General features: G+C 50.2%; 1 protein-coding gene across 2 annotated transcripts in view; it reads left to right on the top strand.

The window, feature by feature from the left end:
* LOC119374397 (inositol-trisphosphate 3-kinase A) overlaps positions 1-27,258 on the top strand; it is a 246,117-nt gene that overhangs the window by 198,881 nt on the left and 19,978 nt on the right. The window contains exon 1 of one of the 2 annotated variants that reach the window (XM_049410827.1): positions 7,747-8,251. The exons of the other annotated variant lie outside the window; for it this stretch is intronic. Coding sequence (XP_049266784.1) covers positions 8,048-8,251 — 204 coding nt within the window. The 5' untranslated portion in view covers positions 7,747-8,047. Of the gene's footprint in view, positions 1-7,746; positions 8,252-27,258 lie in introns of those variants that run through there. 2 annotated transcript variants of the gene reach the window in all.

Below are 27,258 nucleotides of genomic sequence, written 5' to 3'. Positions count from 1 at the left end.
GGGGGGGGGGGGATGCCGCTGTTACGCTGACGGCCGCGCCCCTCCAACTCGACCTCACCCCGTTACAACATGCGCGTTCCGACGCACCAGCCGTCTCAGGGAGCGCCCGCTGTTTCGACGTCGCTGTGAGGGAACCCCGGCTGTGCGCAGCCGAATGATCTCTGCGTTGTCATCGCTGGCTCAACTCCCGGGGTGGTCCCTTCCTTCGTTAAGCGCGGACGCCTCGTGGGATATCTCGGCGTATGGCAGCAAGTAGAGAAGCGAGACGTAGCACAGAACGGATGTGTATACGGATATAGCATGCAAGCAAGCAAGAAAGCGATCGATCGATCAATCAATCAATCAATCAATCAATCAATCAATCAATCAATCAATCAATCAATCAATCAATGATGTGTTTATCGTGTCGTTGAACTACACCATATATTGTCTGAACTCGCGCAGGCTCACGCAGGCAATCGATTGCTCGACTACAACTAGTGCGGTCAGGAATGGTCATAGTAAAGAATAAAAGCTGACACCGGCCACGAAAACGAAACTTTGCCTTTTGTAGTCTTATGTATATATGTTATGCCTAATAGTTGTCTCTCGAATAAAAAGAAAGGATAGCAAACGACGTTTGGGCTCCCGTACTTTGTTCTTATGAATTGAAACGTTGTTTTTTTTTGTTTATATTGTAAAAAAGACTCCCGTATGGAAGCCGAAACGTCATTCGCTCACCTTTTAAAGTTTTGTTTTCGCCCCGCCACGGTGGTCTAGTGGTTATGGCGCTCGACTGCTCACCCGAAGGTCGCGGGATCGAATCCCGGCCGCGGCGGCTGCATTTTCGTTGGAGGCGAAAATGTTTGAGGCCCGTGTACTTAGATTTAGGTGCACGTTAAAGAACCCCAGGTGGTCGAAATTTCCGGAGCCCTCCACTACGGCGTCTCTCATAATCATATGGTGGTTTTGGGACGTTAAACCCCAGATATTATTATTAAAGTTTTGTTTTCGTGGCCGCTCCCTACTTTCGTAGACGGCTGCAAATCGCGAATGGCGTTCTCGGCAGGGATTAGTCTGAACGACGGAAGCTGTACATCCACAATGTTGTTGTTGTCGTTGTTTTCTTGTTTTCCATTACGAACGATGACTTTTGATACAGAAAACGAGCATCCGCTTCCTTTCCTTTCTTTGATGAATTTCTTTACAACGCCAGCAGTGTAATCGTTAGTGTAGTACATATTACGCCAATCCCGCGCCAAGTTACCTTTCGCGTGACGTCACAGACATGACGAGGGACCGCGATGACGTCATTCATACTATCGCGCGCGGATTGCTTTGCTTAATGAGTGCGACCTTCTTTCACCTGATCTTCAGTGTTGTTGATTTTCTCGCTCGTTGCAAGAACGCACCCCTGTCATTCTTTATTTTTGCTCTTCTTCATGTTTTTATTCTACACGCGGTTTCCGAGGCGTCATTTCCAATGACGTCAGTGCTCTTGTATAGTGTGTAGAAAGGAAGAAGGAAGGAAGGAAGGAAGGAAGGAAGGAAGGAAGGAAGGAAGGAAGGAAGGAAGGAAGGAAGGAAGAAGGAAGGAAGGAAGGAAGGAAGGAAGGAAGGAAGGAAGGAAGGAAGGAAGGAAGGAAGGAAGGAAGGAAGGAAGGAAGAAAGAAAGAAAGAAAGAAAGAAAGAAAGAAAGAAAGAAAGAAAGAAAGAAAGAAAGAAAGAAAGAAAGAAAGAAAGAAAGCCGGAAACGGATCGATTTCACGGCGCCAGCGGGACGAGTTATGATGAAACGATACGCGATTGCGTCGTCAGCGCCTTAATCGAGCGCGATAAGCGGCGACGATCGGACGCGGCACCCTGCTGATGGGACGATTGCTGCCGCTGCTGCTGCTGTCGTCATGCCGCGCGAAGCAAGGAGCCACTTTGTATTGTGCCACCCGCTGTTCCTTGTAGCGCTTAACCCTAGTGCATGCATGCCGCCGACGCCAAAGCTGCTCGCCTGTGTTCCGGCCAAGTATGCAGTGCGTGATGATGACCTCGTTAGGCGTGCATTTTCCTTATTCGTATTATTGTTAATTTGCCTTCATTCTTGTTTGTTACGCCTCGTGGTAGCTTAGCGGCAAGGGTGTAATGCTATAAGCTTGCGTCCGATGCTGTACCACTTGAGCTACGATGAAAGGCTAGGGTGTAATATGCTAACCTCGAGGACACGGGTTCGATTATTGCACCACGGTGGCCGCGTTTCGATGGGGGCGAAATGCTAGAACGCTTGTCGTGCACTTAGATTTATAGGTACTAACACGTCAAAGAACCGTAGGTGGTCGAAATTTATACGTAGTGCAGTGCCCCATGCACTACGGCGCGTTTCATAATAGTATACAACGCGTTTTTGACACGTAAAAACCCAGAACAATTTGTTTTGTTATTTAGTTGTTGCCGGCTCGCTCGCTACGTTCGCTGCGCGTATATCGCTTTAGTGAATGATTGGAAAATTCGAATGAACGTGATCTATGTACATTTCTTTTTTTTTTTTCAAAATTAAATAATGTTCTATCGCATATCTGGTCGTGGTTAGAGTTTTATGTGTTACTTTGCACGTATAAAACAAATTACGTTGAAATACTTTTTCTCGAAAATTTCGACTGGGAATTTCGTTGCTACGCTGCACCCGTAAACAGCTTCTGATGTCTCAGTTTATTTTGCATATATCGAATAAAGGGCCGCTTCTGCGCTGGCAGGGCATGCAGCCCTTGCTGAAGCAGCCGCAGGTTGTGACCTTCACAATGGGATGCGTGTGTTTCTACTACGTAGTACTCACGCCGTATTGCATGCATGGTCACTTTCCTGCTCGCGTCGTGCTCGGCCAATCAATCTCTCCCCGCAACAAACGGCCCCTCTGTTTTGGTCGCCGCATTTTTCCCGTGCGTCTGCACGAACTCTTCCTGTGCTTACGGTGACGCAGTGTGCGAGGCGCGTTCTCAGGGGGCCATCGCACAGTCGCTGTTATAACAGTTTCTGATGGACATTGTCAGTGAAGATGTCACACTCCCTGTTATCGTGAGATGTTTGCAAGTTTTCGTTCAAGGTCGGCGTTTTTTATCTATCTATCTATCTATCTATCTATCTATCTATCTATCTATCTATCTATCTATCTATCTATCTATCTATCTATCTGTCTGTCTGTCTGTCTGTCTGTCTGTCTGTCTGTCTGTCTGTCTGTCTGTCTGTCTGTCTGTCTGTCTGTCTGTCTGTCGGTCGGTCGGTCGGTCGGTCGGTCGGTCGGTCGGTCGGTCGGTCGGTCGGTCGGTCGGTCGGTCGGTCGGTCGGTCGGTCGGTCGGTCGGTCGGTCGGTCGGTCGGTCAGGGGCGTAGCCAGAAACGTTTTCCGGGAGGTGTTCAACTACTCCTTGAGTGTTCGTTCGTTTATACATGTATATATATACACGCAAAATTGCAAAACTTAAGGTGGGTGGCTGAACTCCCCCCCCCCGCCCCCCCGGCTACGCCAGTGCTACCTATCCATACTATATGACATTATTCAGCCTCTTGTTCATTGGAATACCCCCCGATGAAGACCTGGTACCTTCTTCTCAACATGTCATGTATAGCTGCATTTGCATATTATCTATCCAATGTTCCATGGCAGTTTCGCCACGCATTGAACGCATGCATTGAACGAAACGTCCTGCAGCGCTTGCTCCCCTCGATGCAATCGCTAAATAATGCAGGAAGTGTTCAGTTTGATATCTCCTCCACACAGCCGTAAAAAGGAGTGGACGCGCGCTGCATTGTCGATTCGTGTTTTTGTTTTCGCAGCTGAACTGTTATTGATAGCGTGCCCTGATTACAAATTACACGGGATGCTTAAACATGCTACGCTCTCTGGCGATATGCGTGTTTGTCAACTGTCGCCCTGCACATTTCGTTTTTCCTGGTTATTTGGTTTGTTTGGTTATACTATACGTATAGTCGCCTAATCAGGTCGTTTTACAGCAGCGTTATCATATTTATTGTGCATGTCGATAAGATGGTAACGGTCTTTATTCCTTCGAAACTTCGCGGAACCAGTGTCGTGCGGCTGCAGTGTATATCATTCTTTTTTTTTTTCTTCTCGAATATGCAGGATGGCTACAATTGCGAATATTTTGATTATGCGTCTCTATCACGTGGCACTGGGGTTTCTCAAATGTCAATTTCTCTTAAGATATTTACATATACGTATAGCAGAGCTTAGCGAGTGCATGTACTCGGCTTCGCATAATGCTATATAAAAAGCTATATAAAATGCTATATAAAATGCTATATAAAAAGTTATATAAAATGCTATATAAAATGCTATATAAAATAACCTTCGAACACCGCCGTTTGCTGTCTGCATTGATGCCCCTCGCAAACAGACCCAGAGCTCACTCGGATGCCCGCTTATTGTATACATATACCTGGCTAGTGACTTTTACGGGAATATACACGCACTGAATGTGAACTAACGGACTATACCGCTCTGCAGATACATGTTTTCGTGTATACATATTCATATCTTATCTCGTATGCCCGTTCCCCGAACTTAAGAAAATGCATCTGTGGGTCTGACGTGCATTAAAACGACAAGCCTGACTGCTTGGTTGGTCAACGTATTCCAATTAACAGCGCGAAGGAAACGAGCTTGGATAAGACAACACGAGCACTGACCAACTATTGAAATATTGTTCTAATTGACAAGAGGTGTTGTACAAGAGCGCGCGGAGAATGCCAGATAAGCGGAGACGATAATTCTTGCCTCTTGGTTGCTGTTAATTGAAGGATGCTTAATGCTTAACTAGTTCACGGAGATTGGGTTAAGCTACGTAGAGAAGAGAAGCGTATGGAACGCTTGGATCTGCGTTGTTCCTCCGTGTAGTTACTTAGTGTTGTGGATGGATGGATGGGGTTGTACCCTTTTGTTCGGGCGGTGGCTCACGCCACCTAGCCGTAACGCACAATGAGGTGTTAACACCATGTACCGAAAGATTCTATGTACCTCGTGCGTCGGTTTTAGCCACCAACCGGATAACCTCCTCTTGGTCATTTCTACCCGCTTAATGTCTATAATTGCCTGCACTGTCCCTAAACCCCAGTGCTTTACAACAGTCAACCCGGTTGCATTGCACTGTAGTCCTCCCCCTCTCCACACGCATCACGCAGTGTGTCTATCCGTTCGTACTTGGCTCCGTACGTCTTAATCCGCAATGCTCCCGTCTCGGCTTCAAACAGGCGTGTGTAGCGCCACTTTTCTCATCGTGCATGGAACGGCCAGTGCCACTTTAATTGTATAGGTGACCGTCGCGCGAATGTCGCGAACGTGAAACCCGTTCACGATCGGGGCCAACGAGATCGCTGCAGCCCCCCCCCCCTTCTCCAAGACAGCCCCCCCCCCCCGCGGGGGGTAGCCTGACTGGTCAGCGGAATGAGATAGCGACCTGCCCCCCGTCCGCTAGCTCCGAAAGAGTGGTTCGCTAAACGTGACTTCTCTTCGGTGTTTTCATTGAAAAGCTTCACGTCGAGTACACGCTCCTAGGTCTAGCAGGCCGAATGAGTGATGGCAAGGTCACCTAACGGAAGAATGAGGGCAGACGCCACACACGACATTCGCGTGAAACCGCCAGCTAGGTAGGAATGCCGGGTTCGCCCAGATACCCCCTTCCAGCGTAAATAACTGCTGCGTTGGCTTCTGAGTGAGTGAGTGAGTGAGTGAGTGAGTGAGTGAGTGAGTGAGTGAGTGAGTGAGCGAGCGAGCGAGCGAGCTTTCCAATGGCTACCCCTTCTTTCACATCCGCCGCCGCGGTCTCGAACATATGCACCGGGCGGTCGTTCGTTTGACGGAGGCGTTGGCGTACGTACGCGGGGCCGCGTGTGTGTAGAATCAAAGAGGGCGTCGCGATCGCATCGCGTGTCGCGAACACGGAGGACCTTGGGACGCAAGGGGAAAAAAAAAAAGAGCGCCGTGCCGGCGGACGCAATGCGAGACGCGCATTCGACGTGGCGCCGATCGGTCGTGGATACTAAACTGCGCGTGGTGGTGCCCGCTACAAAACACCCAGGCTTCTGCCGACTGGCGCGTTATTTTGCAAGCCCGGACGGCGTACGGCGTTTTCTTTTGCCGTCCGCCCGCCTTCGTCACGAAACCAGCCGCCGGGGAAGCAGCGCTTTTTCCTACGAGTACTGTCCCTGGACCCGTCCCTGACCTCGGGACGTGCGCGATCACGCACGTACCAGCTGCGTCGCTTCATGAACGGGCTGCCGCTGGCGCGCTTGTTTTCTTTGCTGCCCCAGCCAATGAGCGTCATCGAAGCCGCCGCCTGTTAGTATCGCCGCAGTCTCGGAAAGTCCTGCCGGTACAGGTATACAAGCAGAACTCCGAAGGACCGCGTCGTCTGCTCGTCGTTGCAGAAGTTCGTCTGCTTTCCCTGGGATCTTGACCGAGTGATGTGCGAGCCAGGAAGGGATTGCTCGACGCCAGTGATTCCGTGGAGCCCATCATTCCCGTGGTGAAGACATTGTTCCTCGGCTTTCGTCACGCGACTGTCTCTCATCGCGACGCCTATGTGACAGGTCGTCAGCCGCTCCGCAACTACTTAGCCCCATTTTTAAGATTCAGGGAGGAAACCGGCATTCACATTGTCCGTGCCTTCTGGTTTAGCGACGACACCTTATTCTCTACACGCGCGACAGACGCTCACCGCAAGAGGGTTTCCTCGTCTCAAGGTGTGTTTCGAGTCTTAAAGAGTCCGCAGTCTACTGTCTCATAACCTCTAACTTCATTACGTCTACTGAGCTTTCCTTTTTGTAATTCTTTCCTCACTCCTGTCGGTACATGCGTGCGTATAAAGCAATTGAGAAACGCACCCGAACCTACACATCGAAAGACGTAATATGCACAAGTGACCCAGTGTCGACACGGCTTCACGCTGTACTTGACAAGAAGTTGGGACTCCCTTCCTCTCCACTTTTGAATTCGACGCGCTTCCCGGTCACACGCGACCAAGTCCCGGTATAGCTCTCCCTCGCGTCGCCGAACTGCGTCGTGCGTCACACGGAACTCGTTACGCCACGGAACGATCCGTACTTAGTCATCCGGTGCACATCGTGTCAGCTGGAACGGAGCCCAGCTGCGGCGTGCATACCGACGTCAGCCGTCCCCCCGATCACAACGTAGCTAATCTCGCGCGCCCTCGATCTGGCACACTCTCGTATGCAACTCCAGCGGAGGCTGGAGTATAGACCTTCTGGGCATCGTCTTACTTGGAGTTGCCGTTTGAACAGAGAAGCGACCTGCCTGTGTTGGCTGTGCAACCTTCCACCGCGCTAGTCACCGTGCTTGAATTTTGGCCGACCCTACGAAGCTGTGGACGACTTGCTTCAGGAAATCGAGCTGTCTTCTTGATCTTGCGGAAGTCTAACGTCTGAACCCCGTGGGACTTGGAAGTTTCTCGACTGCCCATCACGATCGTCTGTGGATACCTCTGCGCTTCTCGACAATTGCATTCTCAGGGGGGCTGCAGCCAAGGTCGTTTCAAGACGGTGCTCGACTTTGAAGACCTCTACGACGACGAGATACCGTGACCCGTAATTTTGCTGCCTTTGGACAGTGAGTGATTCGTCGGGTGCTGGGAAGGAGTGAGCACAGACGCTCCTTTCTGCTACCACTGTGGGTAGCATGGCCCGGGAGTAACCGTACTCCACAGAAGAGCCCCCTGCAATCTTCCAGGATAACGTATACACCCCCCTCGTTTTTGTGGTACCTGCTGGGAGGACGGCCCATTCGTCCCTCCCTTCAACCTCCCGCCAAGATCGCTTCCCCCGACAGTACGGAGCGCGTGCCGGCGCCGCCGACGGCACCGCGACTGCCCCCAGAGGACGTCCCGGCGCTTCCGGAAGGTCTCCTGGACCGTTTGGTCCTGCTGCCTCCTCCGGTGCCCGGAAAAGTGGCGGCGACGCCCACCGCGCGCCTCGGACCTTGGTGCCCGCCGCCGTTCGCGTCCTTCGCGTCTGACCCGGGCCCACCGCCCGACCTGGACCTCCTGAAGATGTCTCTCAGGGATTACAAGAAGGCCCTCGCGGCGTCGCGCAAGAACTCTTCGGGAGGCGACCGCACGACGCCCATGACTGGCTACGAGATGTACCGGCTGAGCCTGCTCAAGCAGCTGGCCGGAGCCGAGTACGCGGACGCGTCCAGCGACGACCTCAGCAGTGACTGGGAGGAACCGGACGACGCCCACAAGGCCAAAAAGGTGCATGTTCCTCCCTCATAAACGCACCAGCGCGTGCGAGTGGTCATTATTATCATTTTCTTGAGGAGAAGTGGGATCGTTACGTTAGATGAAAGTCGGGCTGTATAGTTGGCGCGTGTACTGCAGACTTGAAGCGTAAATATAATTAGCGTAAAGAAAAACATCGTAGCCGACCCAGAAACCCAAGACACAGAACTCTGTCTGTGTGTTTCTTAGTCCCGTTCGAGGTCTTTGTTGCGTTAATTGTGTAGACTTGTCTTCAGTCTGTTGATGCGTAAGCTGCAATTTAAGTGGCTTCTCGTCAGGAGTTTGGTCATTACGGGGCCCCCGTTTCGTAGCGATAACTTGCGATTAATTCTGTGCCATTCTTGTCATTCACCGCTCACGGCCGGGTGATCAGCTGGCCCAGGGCTGCTATTTTGTATAGCGATACGTTCTTTAACGGTGTGGCATGCATACGTCGTAGTGCTTTTCTCTCTCTCTTCGTCGGTGTTGTCAGAGAGGAAGAGTCTGCCCCCGTTATCAACGAGATCAGGCGTCCGTGAGCGGTTTATGATAAGAACGCCATAGGTTCGAGCCACGGTGGTTCGAGCAGAAGGTATCACTGCATCATAAGAGCCCCGACGGTATTCCTTTCGGCCGATTCTATTCCTTTCTTATCGTCGGTCACTCACGAGCGCCCTATCACGGTGATAACTTACGGAAATCGAGAGCCTCTCTGATCAGTGACGAAACGCGAAAGGTCAGGGAATCGGAATAGAATTGCCACGTTGTCGCAGATTTGCATCCGTCGCTGGCAGTCTTGTCACGCGTTCCATGCGTGATGTGCTATACGCGAAATAGAGCGAGGAATGAGACCGTATGCGTTAAATAACGCGGCACGGTTCCTCAGGCGCCAGCATGTGTGCCTGCAGAACAAGCGTTGCCTCCTTGGCCACGACGTCCTTTAAGTTGTGCCACTGCAATTCGCGCATGCGTGATCGCTTTTGACGCTCAGTTAATTGATCGGCCGCGGGAGTTCTTCCCGGTGGGTTGCATCCGAAAGGCGCGCTTGCACAATGCGCGCCATAATAGAGCAGCACACACAACCGCATGCAAGAAGATATGCGCGCGGACTTACTTCCTCGATCGACGCTGCCGTACGTTTGCGGGTTGCCCAATATGTTGGAGCGCTCGCCCGAACACCTTGCAACGCTACGGCGGCTGCTCGCGGCACCTTCGTCACTTCACGGTTGCGTTGAGCCTCTGGCGCTTCGCGCTCGAGCGACTCACCAAAAATGTTTCTCTCCATACCATGCGTGCGTGCAACTCGAGAAAGCTTTCCGTATACACGAAGCAGTGACGTTGGTGGCAGAGCAATCTTTGGTACATGCGCTGTTTTCTAGACACGTGTCGCGTTTATATGTTTAAGGTTTCTCGCTGAAGAACTGAGGTGCTTCTGTCCATGTAAGCACGGAGAGTTTCCGTGGCCGAACGCACGGCCGAACGCGTCGACGTCGCTGGGGCTGCAGGCTGCGAAGAGCCATCGCAAATTCACAGCCGAGCAGGGGCGTAGTCTGAAGTTTTTTTCGAGGGGGGGGGGGGGGGGGGAGGGAGGGGGGTAGTAATAATAATTATTGGTGTCTTACGCCTCAAAACCACGGTATGATTATGAGGGACGCCGTAGGGGAGGGTTCCCGAAATTTCGATCACCTGGGGTTCTTAAACGTGCTCCTAAGTCTAAGTATATACACGGGCCTCTAGCATTTCGCCTCTATCGAAATGCGGCCGTTGCGGCCGGGATACGATCCCGCGACCTTGGGGTCAGCAGTCGAGCACACCACCGCGGCTGGTGGGGGTTGTGTGCGAAGTCGAGGGAGCCCCTAAATGTCTATAACGGTAAGCAAAAGCTCTTGAAAATAGTAGCCGTGCGCTGAAGTTTCGATATCTGAGCGTTGCGTTTACGTGCGTTATAAGCCTCAACCTGCGGGTGATCGAAATCGCCACCTGGCTGCCTGCGCTTGTAGCGTGCACCAATACTTTTGACGCGGTCGTGTGTTCGACGATGTGCACGCGTGGTTGAGGTCAGCTTTAATTAGCCTCAAAACAAACAGGTCAAATTGAAGCGCGACGCGCGTTCATTAGTTCGCAGCGCTCGAGCGCATTTCCCACGTCAGTGAGCTACTATAGATAGAAGCATTTCCTGTTTCCGGCTCGGTGCGTCCGTGAGATTGACGTCAACAATAAAACAAAAATAATAATAAGAAGAATGAAATATCATGTCGGCACCAGGAGCGACGCCAGGATTTGTTTTCCCACGACAAGTGAGTCCCTTCTGGGGCTCTAAAATGGGGGGGGGGGGGTCTAATGCGTTGTGTTTTGACAGTGCTTGCCCTTGTGGGGGAGAAGTAAAAGGTGGGCGGGGGGGGGGCAGGCAAAAGCAGCTCTCCCGCTCAACGAAATAACTTGTGTTGTTTCCATCGCGAGCGCCAGCGAGCCGACAGAAGAGGACAAAGAAGTACCAGTGAGCACGAGAGAAAACGGGGACATAGAACTACTAGCAGGGTCTGACTGGCCTCACTCAGTGTCAAATAAAGCCCTCTTTTAATCACCTCGACGGTATCGAGTTCTTCAACGGCTTCTCGACGCCATATCCCAAACAACTTGCAATGTCCTTGATTAGCCCTGATTGGCTCGTATTTCAATTCTCCGCGACTGTACACAGCCGGCGAAAAAAGTTTACGGGACGCGCTGGGCGAAACAAAAGGATATTTCTGCGTTGTTACACACTTGTAATTTACTGCGTAAGTGCGTAGGTCACAGCAACAAACAAAAAAAAATACCAGGGTTACAAAGAGGTCTCACAAACATTGGAGGCCACGTATAGACTAAGCGGGAATTCAGCACTTTCTCGCAAATCTCGTATTTACGTAAACAATAGTGTCTACGTATTCTTAACGAGAACCGTAGTCCGAGGACGAGAGAAAAAAAAAATCTTGTAATGCTTGCATACGCTGCGTATATATTGCTGTAATTAAGTACTCAAGTTGAACGTGCACGTGGTTTCGAGGCTGTCCGGTGTGCGTGCAATGCTTCCACAGAGCTTGCGCAACACCTCTTCTGCGCATGCGTACATGTATACACGTAAATCAGTCACGCATGCGCTCTTCACTGTCGTCAAAACAAAGAAAAGAAAAAGAGAAACACCTATACTAAACGGTCACTGAAAGTTAATATGCATTGCTCTTCATGATGACACTTGTATATCCGACACGTTATTTATGAAACGTTTCGAACGGGGAAAACGGGGGGGGGGGGGGGGGGGGGGGTTGGACAAAGCCTGACCCCTTATTCGGGCTGTCTAAATAAACGTGGTATGACGTTGACCGCCGTTTCCGCTCTGACGTCAGCAGAACTTGACACGCGAAGCGCGTTGTTTTTATTCCCAACGTCCGGCGTTGGATTACTAATTGCCCACTTGTTTATATCCTCGGCCGTCTACGCTAAATAAGACGTCCGGGAAGAGTTTATCGTGGCTGCAACACCCTTAGTTCCTCGTATCATTGCGCTCGTCTTATCTTGTCTTCCGTCGGCTCGTTTTTTTATCGCTCTAACTTCTATCAACGTCTCCGTCGTGCTGACGTATGAGATATCTTCCAGGAACTTTGTGACGTCACGCGGGATTGTCAGCCATCTTTCATTTATTCTGCTGCCGCACGTTACAAGTGCCAGTTTTGCTTTGCGAATTTGCCACTGATCTCCGTTTTGTATAGTTTCCATTGCATGACGTCACTTTGGCCGCCATCTTAGGCCACTATCAATAAGCTGCATAGCAGGAAACTTGGCAGCATGTAAGGCACGCTCGTTTTGCGTCGAAAGACAAATCGATAACAGCAATAATCTGCTGTTAATCAACTGTCAAAGCCGAGCAAAACAAATCGATGCGCCCTTGGTGATATGTGTGTGTATCACATGTGCAGTGACGTCAAAGTGGCAGCCATGTTTGGCTCCTATAGTTCTGCGTGAAGTCGTGCCCATGACGACACATGCACGCTATGGGTGTTGATGCGGTAAGTCCGCAATCTTGTATCATCTTTGTAATGGCATCGTCATCATGATTCCCGTATTTTATTTTCACTGTGTATGCAGTTACCGAAGTGAAAAGCAGCGGATGTAGATTGGGTCATCAATTTGGAACCGACCTGAGGATGCGTAGCAGTCACCGTGTTACTGCTGTATTAGAGAGCTTTGCTTTTTTTGTTCCAATATGGCTCATGCATGAAGCCCAGTTTGTTGCGGCAGGCATTGCAGCCGTGTCAAATAGTCGTCACGACGCATGTTCGGGAGTACTGCGCAAATCATGAGACGCCTGAACTCGAAAAAAAAAAAAAGAGCGAATACCTTTGGAAAGCGTTATGCTAGTTGCATCCGAGGGTGCCAAGTGCCCTGCGACTAAGCCAATCGAGCGTTAGTCGACCTGCCATCCGAGATATTGTATATGGAGCAGCGTTAGCCGAGGTGACAGGGCAAGTGGGGCTTTTCACTCGGCCCTTCTCGCAAACTCCGGACACTGCGTGACAAAACTATATGACAACTCTCCCGTGACGGCTGTGATGTGGTTTTTCCCTTTGTTTTTCGAAGCTATAGCCCGCCTCCCGACACCCGAAGCGCGGCCTGTTGATTCTGCCGAAAAAGCAAACACTGGGGCCGGACGAACGTGGTGTCGCGTTCCCTGTATAAACGTGAAGACGTCACCATCTGCGTCACGCCGCCCTTTTTTTTTGTGTGTATGTACGCGCGTTTTTTTCCCCAGTGGAGCGCGATGCCGCGCATCAACGTTGTGTATAACGAACGTATCGCGTCTTCCGCGGTCGGCCAACCGTGCAACTCGATTCTTATATACGGGGTGGGATCTTCCTTCGCCACTGCACCTCTCTCCGTCGTTCTAACAGTTCCCTCCTACTGCCCCCATTGTTCCTGGTTCATTTCGTCTCGAACTCAGTCTCGAATGTTCCGGTAGAGTAAACGTGCGGGCGTGGCTGCTCTTGGGACAAATCGCTCCACTGCGCCGTTACAACCGCGCACTGGACGATTCATCTCGATGGTGGTGGTGGTGGGTGATGATGATAATACCCTGAAACGGGGCAGTCAGCTCGGCGTCACGTGACCTGAGCAAAAACGTAGTGATGGTGGGAGAACTAGAGAGTTTTAGTACCGGGATCCCCAAGCCGCTTGCGCACGCTTTTGCGTTCCTTTGTACTCCCAGCCATGTACACCCAAGGAGAATACAAAGGAACTTCAAGGGCTTGCGTACGCAAGCTGCTTTTGAGGCCCTAAACCTAAAACTGTCTAGTGACAACCGCGATGCGGCACGGCGTATACCATATACTGGCCCTCCCTGCAGTCACGCGGGCCAACCACTGATACTGGCGAAAATAGCGATAACTTCTGCAACGTAAGGCAGAACCTTACCTTTCAATTCAAATTTGACGGTGTCGGTTCGGCGTCATACGCGGCGTTTCTGCTCAGTTCGTTTTACCCACAGTTATTGAGGTTCAAATATACTCTTCTGTTTTGCACTTTCTTAAACGTTTTAAACTCAATAAAAGAAGTGGGGGGGGGGGGGGGGGGATAGTGGTGTAGTGTTGTGGGCGATACTGAGTAGGTGTCGCGGTGTCTTCTGATCTACTTTGACGTTTAAAAAAAAGAAACAGAAAAACGGTATAACTGTTGTTTCGTGCAGTTTTTGGTTGTTAGCCAGTATACGGTCCCTATGCCATCTCTGTTCAGTGCGTACATATATTGTGCGGTCGTGAAAACTCGCAGTCTCGCATCCTTTAAGTGCACCGTCTCGCTATGTGAGCCCATTTCGGCTGGCTTGAAGATGTGGCGTCTGTGAATTTCCTTTTTTGTTCGGGTCTTTCCGCACTTTTAGTCACCTTTATCGCGAACTCTAACCTACACGGGCGAGACGGGATGTGTTTTATATTTGTCGCGTCAAAACAAAGCGCCGCAGCATGCCAGAAAAAATATAATCCTGTGCTGATATACGCGCTGTGTGGTGCTCAGATCATGGTGCTCATCGTTCCGCTCTCAATGGACTCTACCGGCGTCACTACCGGCTATGTTTTTCTCTGGTTTTTCTAGCACTGCATGTACGCAGCTTGACAATGGAAAAACACGTTATACCCGCCTGGCTGAACGTAAGCTTTTCCGTAAACGTAGTGAACTCGCTTTATTCCGTTCTGGCGAAAATAAAAGGGCAGCCCGAATGGTAAACAAGGTCACGCGCCTGTGCGTCCGAACAGTGAAACGTGAATTTACAGCTTCAGCGGCACTGCATGCGACGGGACGTGCGAGACTGCGTCGTCGTCAACAGTCCTCGCAGCATTTTATTACAATGCCCGCTATGTGGCACCACCGCCGTGTGACGTCACAAAGGGCTTATTCGCGGCGCGGAGAAAGTCTTTTCGCCCTGTTTACTGCGTCGGACATCTGATAACATTGTATTATAGGGTGCCGTTCGGAGGATCTCGGCAAACACATGACGTACATTGCGGACATGTTATTTCCCGATGGACCTTAGATAAAAAAGCTAGGCAGCGTGAAAAATACCGTATCTATATCTTGCGGTCGCGCTATAGCCCCCGTGTTTAGAGCTCATTTAGAAAAATATGCCGCTTTGTGGTGTTGGCGTGGTGTAGTACCGGTATCATCTTGCAGTCGATCATGATGGCGATCGAAATGCGCAGCCGCCGCACTTCTTCCAGTGCTCACGATGCTGGCGCCATGTCTCATTTGATGCCACTAGTGGCATCAAATGATCACTAGTGGAGTCATTAGTGGCAGACCGTCGCAAATTATTTGGTGCGCAGATGAAGATTGGGTGATTTGCACAAATGGACGCACCGTCGCCAGCACACGCTAGCTGTTATCTTCCCATCTTGAATTTGCTCCCCATAAGACCACGCACATAAACGGCCTATTGAAAGCACAGATTTGATCGTCTACTCGAACCATGTGTGTCTCTGTGTATAGCACCTCTGTAACCCCGCTATAAGGTGTAAACTTTTTCGTGTACGTCAAGGCACATTCGTGAAACGGCGTGCAATATTCTGGCGATATTGTAAGAGCTGTGCCGTTTCTGAAGGAACGAGCTTTTCTGGATGTTGTCGGATTCCACCGTGTTTTTTCAACTCTTATTGACCCGAATGGCTGCTGTATACGACATCTCTCTGATTGGCTCAAGATACCGCATTATACAGAATCATGACCATAAGTGACGGAATGTGACGATGTTCACAGATAGCACCCTTGGATCTGTGCAGTTGTTTCGAGAAAGGCAGTGTCCGCGTCGAAATCTCGTGACCTTGTAAATTTATGTCCCGATTGTTAAGCTGCAATTTCAAGATATTTTTGTTCAGCAGGCGTGTCGCTCGAGCATCCTCTCTTTTAGATCCCACTCACGCCAACTCTTCGCTTACATGCTTTGTAGATGCCGCCCAGTACGGCGCTTCCGCTCACTTTGCTGTATAGTATCCATAGATACTAAGGGCCGGATTCTATCGTCAGCGTCGGTTCGAACCTCTTCTTCTTACAAAGCAGAGCAGATGGTCATCGCACTAGCTCTCCTTGATCCGCAACGAACTGATATTTACACTGACTCTAGATCCGCTGCTATATAGGGCATTCGTTTCTGGGTCCGTCTGCAAGGAAGCTTTTAGAATTCTCGCTCACAAGGAACTTACACACCACACAATTATGGTTCCCTGCTCATCTTGGCTCGAAGGTCGGGAGCTTTTCCAATGTCAACGAGCTAGCCCACTCCAAGGCGCGAGGTCTCACCGCGCCGGGATTTGCGCGGCTCCGACGGAGGAATCAGCCCCCATGCAGCCTCCATTTTAGGGACGTTTTGACTACTTTCAATGAGGTCACAAAACACTATCAAATGGGCCGTAGGTCTTTCCCACTCCCGCACGAAAAGTTGTCTAGGCCACAGGCAATCTCTCTTCGCATGCTTCAGATGGGGATATACCCTAGCCTTTCCATTGTTAGTCATTAAGCACATTGTCCGGACTGTCAAGATCGCAGTGATTTTAGACATATGCTCTGAAGGTGCCCCTCTTTACAGGGAAGGCATGAAGAATTCTCTGAAGAACAATTTTATTCTGTGATAAAGAGCCCGGTCCTACTACAACTCCAGGCTGTCCAGAAGGCCCACAACGCGGCGGTGAGGCTCGGCCTCCCCGTCCGGAGCGGCCCGCGATCCTCCCCCTATAAAACGGGGGTGGATTCCTTCAGGACCTAAATAAAGTTTTTTATCTATCTATCTATCAACGCTATATTTCTCATGGATACAATTGATTGATTGATTGATTGATTGATTGATTGATTGATTGATTGATTGATTGATTGATTGATTGATTGATTGATTGATTGATTGATTGATTGATTGATTGATTGAATGAATGAAGTCAACCACTCGCTTGTGCTAGCGACGATTTCAAAATTTCGAAATACCGCTTTTCGATTTCACGCAGCTTGCAGTTATTTTTAGGCTCGCTCACTCACTCACTCACTCACTCACTCACTCACTCACTCACTCACTCACTCACTCACTCACTCACTCACTCACTCACTCACTCACTCACTCACTCACTCACTAACTCACTCACTCACTCACTCACTGATACTAACTTTTCCCCTGTCTGTGTTTGACTTGAAGACAATGACTTCCCGGGCCTCTTCTTACACCCGCACTCGGTAACAGGGTCCGATAATAGTAATGATTACTTACCGAGTCATACTGCCGTATTTACTCGTTCACTACCAGCTCTAAAGATAGCGAGAACTAAATGCTGGCGAACTTGGCTACCCGTTTTATAACAGCTATGTAGGAACATTGTCATCATTCAGTCTCGTCGCAATGGTTCTTCATTTATTTTCTACCTCATTCTTGTTTTCCCCATTTTCTCCCTTTCTTCTTTTTTCTACCTTTTTTTTTTCTAATTCAGCCACGTGCCGCTCCCGGCGGTATATAAAAAAAAACGGCTTCGTTCGATTTCGCGCGGCGGTTGTTTATCGTTCTTACGCGTAGCCTCAATACTATCCTCGTTCTTTCCAGCTGTCTTCCCTCTCCCCCTCTCTTCGTATATCGACGACACTGACGTGTATCCATCTTTTCCGCGTATTCCGTTGTATCAGAATTTCGTTCCCACCGCAATCCACGCACGTCACTCTATATCCGTACATACAACTGTCACGTTCCCTAGCGATGTTGTTCGAAAATCGTGGCCTTCGTGATTCGAATTCCCTTAAATTTCGAGGCTTCTTCAGCGTGGGAACGTTTTATAAAGGGAATAACAAAATCGCATGTTCTCTGAAACTTCGTATAATCGATGCTTACGAAACCATCGACGGTTGTGGCAGCGTTGTTTGCAACCACAGTTGTTCTGTTTGAGGGGGTATACAGCATATATGATGCCGTCATCGAGGCCTGCATGAAGCCAAGAGAATCCATTCTCGATCTTCGAGAGTTGGCCTCTAGCTGTTTGCTTTTTTTCTTTCTCTCTCACGCTAATACGAAACGCTCGTGGTTCTTCCCTTTGTTTTTGTCTCTACGATTGCGAGAGAGCGAATTTATATATGATCGTGTCGCAGAAAAGTTTCACGTTCCAGGACTCCTGGATTAAGAGTAGAAAGGATCGCCGTTTTCCCTTTCTTTGTCTGTTTGTCTATTTTATTTTGCGTCGTACTTGTAATATCGCCTGCCTGCGGCGCTGCAGAATTTCGTGCGAAGGCGTGTTATGATACGGCGCGGACGAGCAGCCAAAGCGGTGGCATTTGCTCTCATAGGGAAGAATGAAAACAAAAAGAAAAAAGAAGAGGAAGAGCCAGAAATTAGAAATGGAAATAGGAAAGGCTTCGAGCATCAATCGTCTCGACTGCCTTGCGGTGGCCACTGTGAAAATAGCCCGCATGAGAAGAATAACAGAAAAAAGGATGGTGTGAAGAAATTAAGTGCGTAAAAGTGAAGAAAAAAGAACGCCTCATTGCGTACAATAAACTTATATATATGTATCATATACTCACAACAAAAGCTTGTTTGATGGACACACGTGCGAGGAGGTATTCATTATCGATACAGCGCGTGAGAAAAGAATGACACAGCAATTTAGCAGCAAACACACACGGAGTAATTGGAAAATCATATGGGGGGATATGTTCCAATGTCCGTGAAGAAAGCTCCGCACCTGACCGCAGGTATTGCGTTGGTATATATAGATCATCAATCAAAGATAGTGCGACGCGCATCGCGCGGGTCGTTGTCTCATCTGCGCATGCGCAGGCTCTGCGTCGGGTCCGCATGTCAGTGAGCGGTTGCAGAGCGAATAATTGCGTCGCGTCTGGAATGTGTAAGCACTACTAACTTATGAACTCCTATCGCGTCACGCCGAAACGCTGAGCATTGGGAAAAAAAAAAAAAAACGAACACGCTGCAGGAAAAAGCGTGAATTATGGCGCCCGCTCAGTGGAGAATCAATTCGCGCAATATTACCGTATGTGCCATACGTTCGCGTCGGGGTTCGGAAAATGCCGTTGCTATAGATGCCTCGGGGCAATCGCCGGATGCCGTCGAGGTCGCGTGCGGGCCTATCGCGATCGCAACAGCCACTCTCTTTTTTTTCTCTTTGTCTTCGTTTGCCACGGCTCTTTTATTTTCTGTTTTTTTTTCCCTCGTGTGCGTGGCGAATCCCGCAATGTTATATCTTCAGGGTCGCCTTTGACGTCTGGACCGCCGCAGTGCCATCGATGCAGCGCGTCCTCACTCAGTCGCTTCGAATTCTATACAGCATATAGATACTGGGCCGCACTTTCTTTACCCTTTTTTTGTTATTTATTTGTCCTTCACCTTTGTTTTCCTCGAGGCTAGGATAGTCCTTCGCTCTCTTTGTACTTCGTTCTTTCGTTTATTCTTCTATTGAGCAACCAGCTCGCCGCTTTTAGCGTTGCCTTCCTTAAAACACCATGTGTGTCAATTTATTCTATTTCTTTTTTTCTTTCCTTGCTTTTGCATCGTTTTCGTTATATCTCGATAATTAGCCACAGCGCCTTCGTGACGACGTTCGCTGTCACTTTTTCCCCTTTTTTTTCTTTTTTCGGGCATGCCGAGCACTTCGCAAGACCAGTCTCTGCCATTCATTATATACGATTGGCTCGCGAACCGGTACGAACCGGTATCCGCTGGAGTGGCGCGCAATGACCTTCACGGCGCGTCAGCGTGAGTTGTGTGTGTACAGATGCGTTTTCTCATTGATTGACACGTGTCGTGTGTTAACATTGGAGTGATTGCACTGTTGGTTTCGGCATCTATAGGCTATTAGCCTGCTTATAATTTATCGTATCATGCACTTATCCTACATGCATACCATCGTCGATCGTCTTTTACGCTTTGCGAATCACATATTGAACACGTATTATTCTTATCTGAAGCCGCTATAGCCTCCACACCAACATTCACTACTACCCTACAAGACACCACGAGAGTATTGGTCAGTGCCTCACTCACGTACTAACTGCAGTTTTTAAGGTTTAAACTACACCTGGCCTTTTCTGCAAAAAAAAAAAAAGGCTAGGTTATCTCACACATCTATCCGTGAACGTTATTACAATTCTCTTCGAAACCCATTTCGTTAAATGTGCATTGCCGCGCCAGTATGTGTGTATTCATGTCTGAAATAAAGACTCAGACTCGGCCCTCGCCAAGGGCTCCTTCGAACAGTGAGCAAAACAATTAAGCGCATATACTTCCCGTTCCCGTCGTGGCTGGGAGTCGAACCCGCGTCCTTAAGCTACCACTGCGGGTGAGAAAGAGAGATTAGGAAAGGGCGGTATTAACTTTATGCCGGGGACATACAGTGAATAATACTTTTTTTAAGATGTGAACGCTGCTTTATGGAACGCTGGTATACGGTCGCGGCATGTCGAAATACCATATTTACTTTCATATTACCGGCACTACTTGATGTTGACTAGTGCTTGACTATAAGTTGGCTATATAGTCGGCTAATGTTGACAACCCATCCACTATAACAACAACGTTGCCTCGTTTCAATACTCAGTGCAATATTCGAGTTGTTTATCCATTTTTTTTTAACGCGGTCTCTTTGCTTCTATTTACTGGCGTTCACCTTGCAAAAAACGTTGTTTCGGAATACCGCAGCAATACATTACCGATCGCATCAACGGCGCGCGCCTGACGCACTTCAAACTAGTTTCGTGGATATCTATATAGGCGGGGTATGCAAATGCGATCACCGCGCACGCGCGCTTCGACTAACGAACTGTCCCCGTGTGCGTCATATATACGTTGAGCGAGATTCGACGAGACGATAGCCGCATTTTATTAATCCACCTGGACAGTATAATTGGCAGACGCTGTCTCCTTTACTGCAGTGTGTATGTCTCCTGCGTGCGTATGGATTGTCAACACCGAGCATTTGCGTCTTTATAAATGACGTGCAGCGTACACAAGACTCCCCGTGCTCTTGACAATCGGCCAATCAGAGGCTGACTTCTTCGATAGCAAACAGGACTTGGCGATTCAACGACCGCTTGCTGACCCAGGGGTGCTATCGCGGAGCAATTCCGTGACATGTTTTTCTGCGTTTCGCCGCCATTAGCAGTCTGCCATTGGTCAAAATTTCCAGGCCGCACTTTTCGGCCAATGGCAGATGGCTAATGGCGGCGAAAGGCACAACGAGTCATAGAATCGCAATAGGCAGCTATTGTCACCAGCAAAGAAATGTCATTTTGTAGGCGTATCTGTAAACACGGGCCTATAGGTTTAGATTACACACTGTCACTTTATACAGGTTGTGTATATAGACTGCCACTGATGGCGGCCTACCTAATAGATGGCTTGCACTGAAGTCACTGAAGCCGCCATGTTTGTGTACCAAGGCGGTGTCCCGGTTTACCGTACGGCAAGTACGGAAATATCGTACCGTCGTGGTCGGCAGGTAGCTTTTTAAGAACTTTTTAGCTGCGCGAGTTACTAATTGCGTACGGTATCGTCATGAGATTATCAAGGTGGCATTTGATGGAGGTCTTGCAGACTAAAAATAGCGACATACCGACCACGACGGTAGGGTATTTCCTTACTTACCGCACGCTAAACCGGCGCTACTAAAATACCTAATTGTTCAGGACTGTGTACATAAATGACTACTATTTCGACGTCCTGTTCGCTGCCCATATTTATCCCTAAACAATGCCCTGTCGCCCACAAATCACGAACCGCTTCCACGAGCAGGCACAACACTTCATGCATTGTTGGCTGTCGCCCAGCGTAGAAACGACAGACAGGTGCTGCCCTCTGTGTAGTATAACCTTCAAACTCCGGTAGTCAATTATAACCCGTAACCCCGCCCCTCCCGCGGTGCGCCTATAATCCGTGCACGCGCTCCCTTGAGCATCCTTTGCCAAAGGCATACATTATGTACGCTCGTTATGCATGCCCGACGCTGCGTCATTCGCGTCTATATTTAGACCCTCCGAGAAAAAAAGAAAGCGTGAGGGAAGCGTTTGACGCACGTAGTAGTGTCATCGGAGCAGGCGCCGTGCGTATGTGAAGAACTCGCTTCCTCCCCGCTTGCCTGTGTGAGCCGCACGCAGCATGCACTCGACTTTTCTTTTTTTGTTATTTTTGCAGGAAAATTGTTCTCACTCATTTTATTTTTGTTCTCGTTTATACGACAGATCCAGGTGTATGTACACCTGAAACGAGCGGAAAAAGGCATTTGATGCAGCCGTCTGCGAACTGAACCCCCCCTCATGCCTTCATCGTTAATTGACACGCAGAACGAGCTGTTTTTTGTCGAAATGCTCGCTCGCCCCGTATACACTCGCGGCCTTTTTCTCGTTATTTCCATGTAGGCAATGACGCTTGCCGTAGCAGGAAACCGGTGGGGTGCGAGCAGCTCTATGACGCACGTATACAGAGCCGGCGCCGCCGTCCACAGGCGCCGGTGTGAAAGAAGGCAAAACCTGCTGCGCCGCTGGGCGCGAACACAAAAAAAGAATACAGAATAGCGAGAAACTATGTAATCGAAGCCTGTTTGGTCGTAGATGAGTAACAGTGTTCACCTATTGCGGGTGATGCGAGAGCCGTGCACGTCCGTGGAGCAGGCCGTGATCAGCGACCGAATCTTATTGCAAACCTGCAAAGATCTCTTATCTGTACTATAGGTGTGTGAGGCGTATCTATGGCGTATCGGAGAGCCGGTTAACGGGGCGCTTTTCAAAGTCCTGCACGTATATGGGTTAGTGTGTGTGTTGGATGGACTCAACACTGCTCGAACGAGGATGCCGCATCACGTGACTGCGACAGGTTCGTACCCTACTCGTTTCAGCTGGACATGGAGAAAAGTTTCGACGCTCGAGGTAACTAATTGCCCTGGCTGTGTAGTACGGATTCTGGACACCAGGTAATATAGTTTGAATGGGACAGTTTATTTTCGTTATTCGAGAAGTTTCATTGTAGCGAGAGTCGAGCGTGTTTACCACTTCAGTTCCGCCGATTTTCGCACTCTTCGGCTTGTACCTCGCTGCGTTGAAGTATACGGTGTCACGGAAAGTGCGCAACCTGCATCGTTTGGAACTTCCATTCCCAGCCCGCTCCCCCGCTTTCGTGTCGTCCGGGTGGCCTTCGCCACTTAACGTGCTCCGCGCTTACACACAAAGAAAAACAAGGTAGAACAACTCTCAGGTGAGAAACACTGCATGGTGACAGGGTCAACAAGTTGCGCAGACACGTGGCGGCCTTCTTTGTCTCTGAAGACGTATAGCTTTTCCCTCCTTGCAGGGATGAGCGAAATTTCGACCTCTCCCCCTCTCTCACCACCCGGGGGGTACCATTGCTCGTTGTTAAAGTCCTCGCCTTGTTTCTTTCTGGAGGCGGGGCTTGTGACGTCGATGAGGACCATCTTAAAACACTCTGGCAGCAAGCAACAGCAGCGCCCCCTCTCCCCACCGCGTGGCGTGACTGAGAACTTCTTGTGGACGACGTGACTCATTGCACGCGCACTGCCCCCCCCCCCCCTTCCATGTACCGTGAGAACTGGCCACCGGTTGGTGCTCTCGAGGGAGGTCGACCATTCGCTCACACAGCTGAGGAGAGGAGGGAGAGGAGGATGCGAAAGAGGGAGAGGGAAGCCCACCACCTCGACGACCTCAGGGCTGGGGAAGAAAGAAAAAGAGCTGCTTGTTCCCCGTCGCTGGCGAGTAGTGACTTGGTCTTTCCGCGATGCTCATCGTTTCTACTGGCGCTGCCGCCGTTGCCGTTGCAATAGAGGCTCGGGAACTTCCCTCTTGAAACCGTGCGCGAAACCGCCCCAGCGGATCTCCTCATCGCTCCCCACCCTCTGTGATCGTGGCTGGCAGGAGTGCGTTATTGCGGTGATTTCCGCGCTCAGCGGCAACGAGAAGAACCTTCTCTTGACGTCGCATCGCGTCCGGCTTGAACGATGTGTCGCGAGTTCGTCTCCGCTTCTGCCCCTAAGAGCTCGGCACCGGCCGCCGATATGTGTGTGCTCAAGTTTCCACTCGAGAATGACGCTCGGACTAACCTGCTGATGCGCAAGGAAGAAGGCGGCGGACCGCCGCCGCCTCCGTTGGACAAGGAGAACAACGAAGAACTGGCGATGCCGAAGAAGATTGTTTCGGCGGCGCCGGTATCTTTCGCCGCCATCGGTGACTCGTGCGGCTCGTCCCTTCTCCTGAACATCGGACGCAAGATGTCTCCGTGTCCCCCGCTCGGTCCCGTCTTGGCTAATCCACTTCGCACGTTGGTGAGTTCCGGAGGGGAGTTCTTCCCCGCTACAAACGATAAAAAACACCCCTCAGACTTCGAAATGGCTCTTACCTTGCGCGTGGTGTCTGTTTTCGCGAGTTAACTTCAGAAAAAAAAAAAAAAAGGAACCGCGCGTTCTGCAGGGGAGTGTCCCCCACTCTGGGCGATAACCCCCCCCCCCCCCTGAAACTTCGAAATGGCTCTTGTCTCTTGTGTGGTTTAGCTTACGCTTGTCCTGGCTCGTATTCTGTTGTCAACTTGAAAAAGAAACCGCGAAACCGGAGCCATGTCGTGCGGACAGACATCGACACCTCTCTGCATTGTCGGAGCCAGTCAGAGCTCCTGCATGCCGTCTTATCTGAGCCCGTGTTCACAAGTTAGAGCTCTTAAGATAGAAGAACTGTGCGTAAGAGCGGACCGTGTAGTTGGAATACGTTTTTTCAGCGAAGGCAGCCGGCTAACCAACGAAAAAAAAAAAAAAAAACAGCTCCTACACGAACGAAGGGTGAGGTTTCTGGACCTGGCTTCGTTTCACTATGGATGATAGTCTTGGGCGCTGTAACTTGGGGAACAACTGTTTAATGTGTAACCAACTGACCCCCATTGCAGCGCTTCTTACTACGGGTGGTCTTGCGCGTTATTACATTGCTGGACACCCGAAGATCGCCTCACGACCGGCTGAGGCCAAGTCGCGCTTCAGTTCTCCGTGACCTGGTCCTTCCTGGTGCTTTTTCCTTTCTCGCCAGGCGCGTCTCCTGTTGCAACACGGTCAAAGGACAGACAGTCCATTACTTCGGAACGCGATACTACAACCCGACGTCGCTCCTTTTTGAGTCTTTCGCACGTGCATGCCCGCTCCGGGTGATTCGCGCTCGTTAATTGCGCGTGTACCGGATAGCGATATAGAGACGTAACGCTCGTTGTTGTCCTCCGCTACTTGTTGTCCATCATCTTGTTACCTAATTCTGCGCTCTCGCTCGCCGTACACACATAACGACGCGCGTGGCTGCCGATTCTCGCGGCCTTTTCTTCCTTTCCTCTCTGGCCGCGCGCTTTCGCGGATATAGCCGTTCCACTTTAACGAGCTTCGGCGGACCGCTAATGGTTTGGCGTCCATCCGTTTCGGTCGGCGTTCTCGATAAAGAGAGGCGACAGCCTGTTGCGGCACGCGGTCCTTCCAAGGACGACGGGCAAGCGCGCTGCTAGCCTAGCCGTGTTCGTCGTCGACGTCGTTAGATGTGTTTCGCCGCGCGGCCTCGCTCCCGGGAAGTGCTCCCGCAGGCCTGCTGGAGGGCGGCTTTTCGTGCGCATTTGCCACTGCTGGGCCGTACAGGGCTTCCCGTAACCGCACGCTATAGGTTTGTTCGTTAATGCAAATGCGAGCCAATCCGGACGCTGGGCATATTATTAGTCAAAGCGCGGCTAGCCAGTGGCAAAAGATCGCGAGTACCCTGCGAACTAAAAGTGTGTCTTGAAGCGATCGAGTGCCCTCTGACGGCTTTTGGTTCGAGCTGTGGTCTAAGAGGCATGCATGTTTGCTATAGGGAGTATGATCTGAAACTGAGCCGCAATGTGGCGCTGCGGTGCCCCGAGCTGGGCGCCATTTTTGCGGTTCTCGTGCAGCAGCCGACCCACGCTTGCTACTATCTAGGTCACTATACTACTATGCTACTTCTACAGGGGCTAGTTGGTATGACTTCACGACTGTTCGCGCTGCCAGGGGCTGGCGAAAGGACAAATGGAAAAAAGACACGCACGGGGGGAGGCGTATCACTCCGTATGTGTTTTTTTTTTTTCACTTGTCCTTTCGCCCGTCCCTGGCAGCGCGGACATTCATGAAGTAACGGGATACATTTGGTATGGGCCGCATGTCGACTTCCTCCATGCTTCAAAGCTAATTATTGCATCGAGGGGAAAAAGAGGTGATCATGGCGGTTACGCGGGTATTCAATGTGATTAGACAACGCCGAAGTCGAGAAACCTTGTGCTTTTTCCTGTAGGAGAGCGTAATATCTAACAGTTCACTGCTTGCTTTGTTGGATGAGTAAGTGAAAATGGCTGTAACGAGGTGTACGAGGTGATTGCGATCGGCGGATAAAGCAGATAAATATGGGGAACTCCGGTGAAGCGGGAACTTAAACCACTCGTCCATTCAAATTTAAATGTTACGTTGTAGTGTACGTCAGGAAGTTTTGATTAGCTTATGCGTGAAAAGGCATATCCACTTACAGAATGCAGGGCCGCCGCGGTGACGTAAACGTGAGTGGCCGGGTTAGTGGTGACACCTGGCGGCGCCCAGTCCAACCAGAAAGGACGCAACTCTTAACACGGCCTGAACTATAGCTTCGGCAGCGGCATTATCGTTCTGAAAATTCGGTCTCCGTACGCTTCTCGTTCATCGTGAGAACGGAACCCCCCAAGCTCTGCCGCGGTGTCGGAAGAATTGGCATGGCGACCCTTTTCTTCGGCTCTATAGGAATATACCTAATTGAAATGCAAAGGACGCTCGCCATCCTCACGTCCCTGGGCTTGACGTTTACGCCCTCTCCCGATGAGTTTCTTCATCGGAATAAAGGAAATAAAATTATAAAAAGCGTACATGCAGATTACTGCAAGCGAGTCGGGCTCTCCGCCGATTAACGTAAACACTCTTCTACTTTTCCTTTTTTCATTCTCAATTCGCGCGCATCCTCTCAAAGGTTATCTCCTTCGATAGGTGAAGCTCTAAAGGCACAAAAAAAGCGATCTAGAAAAGCAAAGCCTCGACGCAGTGCTTTTGCGCATCGCTCGTAAATGTATATATGCGGTAAACTTCTGCACGCGCTCGCTTTATACCGAGGTCCAAAATTTGCTTTTTATGTGTTTTATTTTTATCTTTTTGTCGTCTCGCCGACTGCCTCAGTCCCTCACTTATTCCGCCATCGAGGCAGATCTTTTCTCGGATAGATGTCTTCCCACGTGCAAGGACGCCTGCAGGCGTCCAACAACCTCGCTGTTTGTCATATGACCCCCGTGTAGGATACGCGCATGCGCAGCGCCTTGGGCGCGTGTCCACGTGCAGGCGAGAGAGAAAGAGGCCTGCTTCGAGCCCAAGTGTGTGCACATTATGCGCTGTAATCCTACGCAGTCGTGATCGAATATTCTGTGCTTACGCGCACACACACACACACACACA

This window comes from Rhipicephalus sanguineus, chromosome 11 (genome assembly GCF_013339695.2).
Source record: "Rhipicephalus sanguineus isolate Rsan-2018 chromosome 11, BIME_Rsan_1.4, whole genome shotgun sequence".
NCBI classification, from domain to species: domain Eukaryota; kingdom Metazoa; phylum Arthropoda; class Arachnida; order Ixodida; family Ixodidae; genus Rhipicephalus; species Rhipicephalus sanguineus.
This window is presented reverse-complemented; position numbering and strand designations above follow the sequence as displayed.